This window comes from Chaetura pelagica, unplaced genomic scaffold (genome assembly GCF_000747805.2).
Source record: "Chaetura pelagica isolate M959 unplaced genomic scaffold, ChaPel_1.0 scaffold731, whole genome shotgun sequence".
Lineage (NCBI taxonomy): Eukaryota > Metazoa > Chordata > Aves > Apodiformes > Apodidae > Chaetura > Chaetura pelagica.
In genome coordinates, this window is record NW_009952155.1 from 1 (window position 1) to 1,407 (window position 1,407).

A 1,407-nucleotide genomic window follows, 5' to 3' on the forward strand; every position below is an offset into this window, starting at 1 on the left:
TCCATCCCTTCCATCCCCTCCATCCCCTCCACCCCCTGGAGCAGCAGAATGAGGAAGAGGATTTGATTTTGGGGGGCCTCAAACCTCCAATGATCCCCACTTCCCCCTGCCCCTCCAGGCTGGGGCAGCACCCACAGCAGCACCCCCATCATTTGAGGGGGGACACACACCCAAAAGAGGCACTACCCAAACCCCACATAACACTCAGCCTTCTAATCCCACCCCCAAACCCCAGGAATTTCCCTGCATTCCCATTAAACCCCACAAGAACCTCCCTATTCAAGGCATCAACTCCTGACACCACAAGGGAAGCTCGTATGAAGTGTCTCAACCACCAGCCCTATTCCACCTCATCCCTGGGGGTTCCCAGTTGGATCCCACACTCTGGGTCTCACTTTGGGGTTGGTTTTCTTTCTCTGCCTGCAGGAGAATGTTTCCTCACCCCCCCTTTCCAGGCAGATGAGAGGAAAACTGATCCCTGCCCCAAGAAGAGACAGAGGAGGAAACCCCGGGTCTTGTTCTCCCAAGCTCAAGTCTTTGAACTGGAGAGAAGATTTAAGCACCAGAAATACCTCTCTGCTCCAGAAAGGGAGTGCCTGGCCAGCCTGCTGAAACTCACCTCCACCCAGGTGAAGATTTGGTTCCAAAACAGGAGGTACAAGTGCAAGAGGCAAAGGCAGGACCAGTCCCTGGAGCTGGTTGCCCACCCCTTGCCCCCCAGGAGGGTGGCAGTGCCCGTGCTGGTCAGGGATGGGAAACCTTGTCTTGGGGTTTCCCAGCCTTGCCCAGTTCCCTGCAGCATCACCCCCAGCCCTTACACCTACAGCTCCTACTACAGTCCCTATGGGGCTGCCTATGGGGGGGGCTACACGGGGCTGCCCCCCAGTGCCACCCTGAGCTTGGCCTTGGCCAGCAGCACCCAGTGCTTGCAAGCAGGGACCAGGGCTTGGTAGGGGGCTGGGGAAAAGCACTGAGGAAATTCATCCCCCCCTCCCTTCCAACCTTCAGAACCCTTGGTCAGGGTGGGAGCTGGATCCAAAGGGTTTCTGCTCTGCTCTGCTCCATCCCCTCCTGCCAAGGAGAGTGGGGGGGACACTGCAGCTCCAGCCCTGGGGACACAGAGCCAGAGGGCATTTATTTATTGAGCTGTTGCCTCCCTTCCTGCTCCCAGAGGGATTGAGCTTCCAGGACGTTCCTGGCCAGGGAGAGGCCACAGACACTGGGTTTCTTCCCAAGGACAACTGGAAAAGGGGGGCTGTGCACATCCCTGTGCCTTCACTTTGCCTTTTGATGGACACTATTTAATCCTTTGAGTTCCTCTAATCATTTCTGATCTGTAGCTCTTAACACCTCCCAGCACAGGTGTTCATTTCTTTTATCATTATCATTATTAATGATGAACAACAA

At 55.7% G+C, this 1,407-nt stretch overlaps 1 protein-coding gene across 1 annotated transcript; it reads left to right on the forward strand.

Annotated features, from left to right (window-relative positions):
* Positions 1–426: 426 nt before the first annotated feature.
* Positions 427–953, forward strand: NKX2-6 (NK2 homeobox 6; the record flags this gene model as incomplete). Its single annotated transcript, XM_010007164.1, has 1 exon — positions 427–953. A coding segment is annotated over one exon (527 nt), but the record flags the coding sequence as incomplete, so codon positions are not given.
* Between the last annotated feature and the right edge of the window lie 454 nt (positions 954–1,407).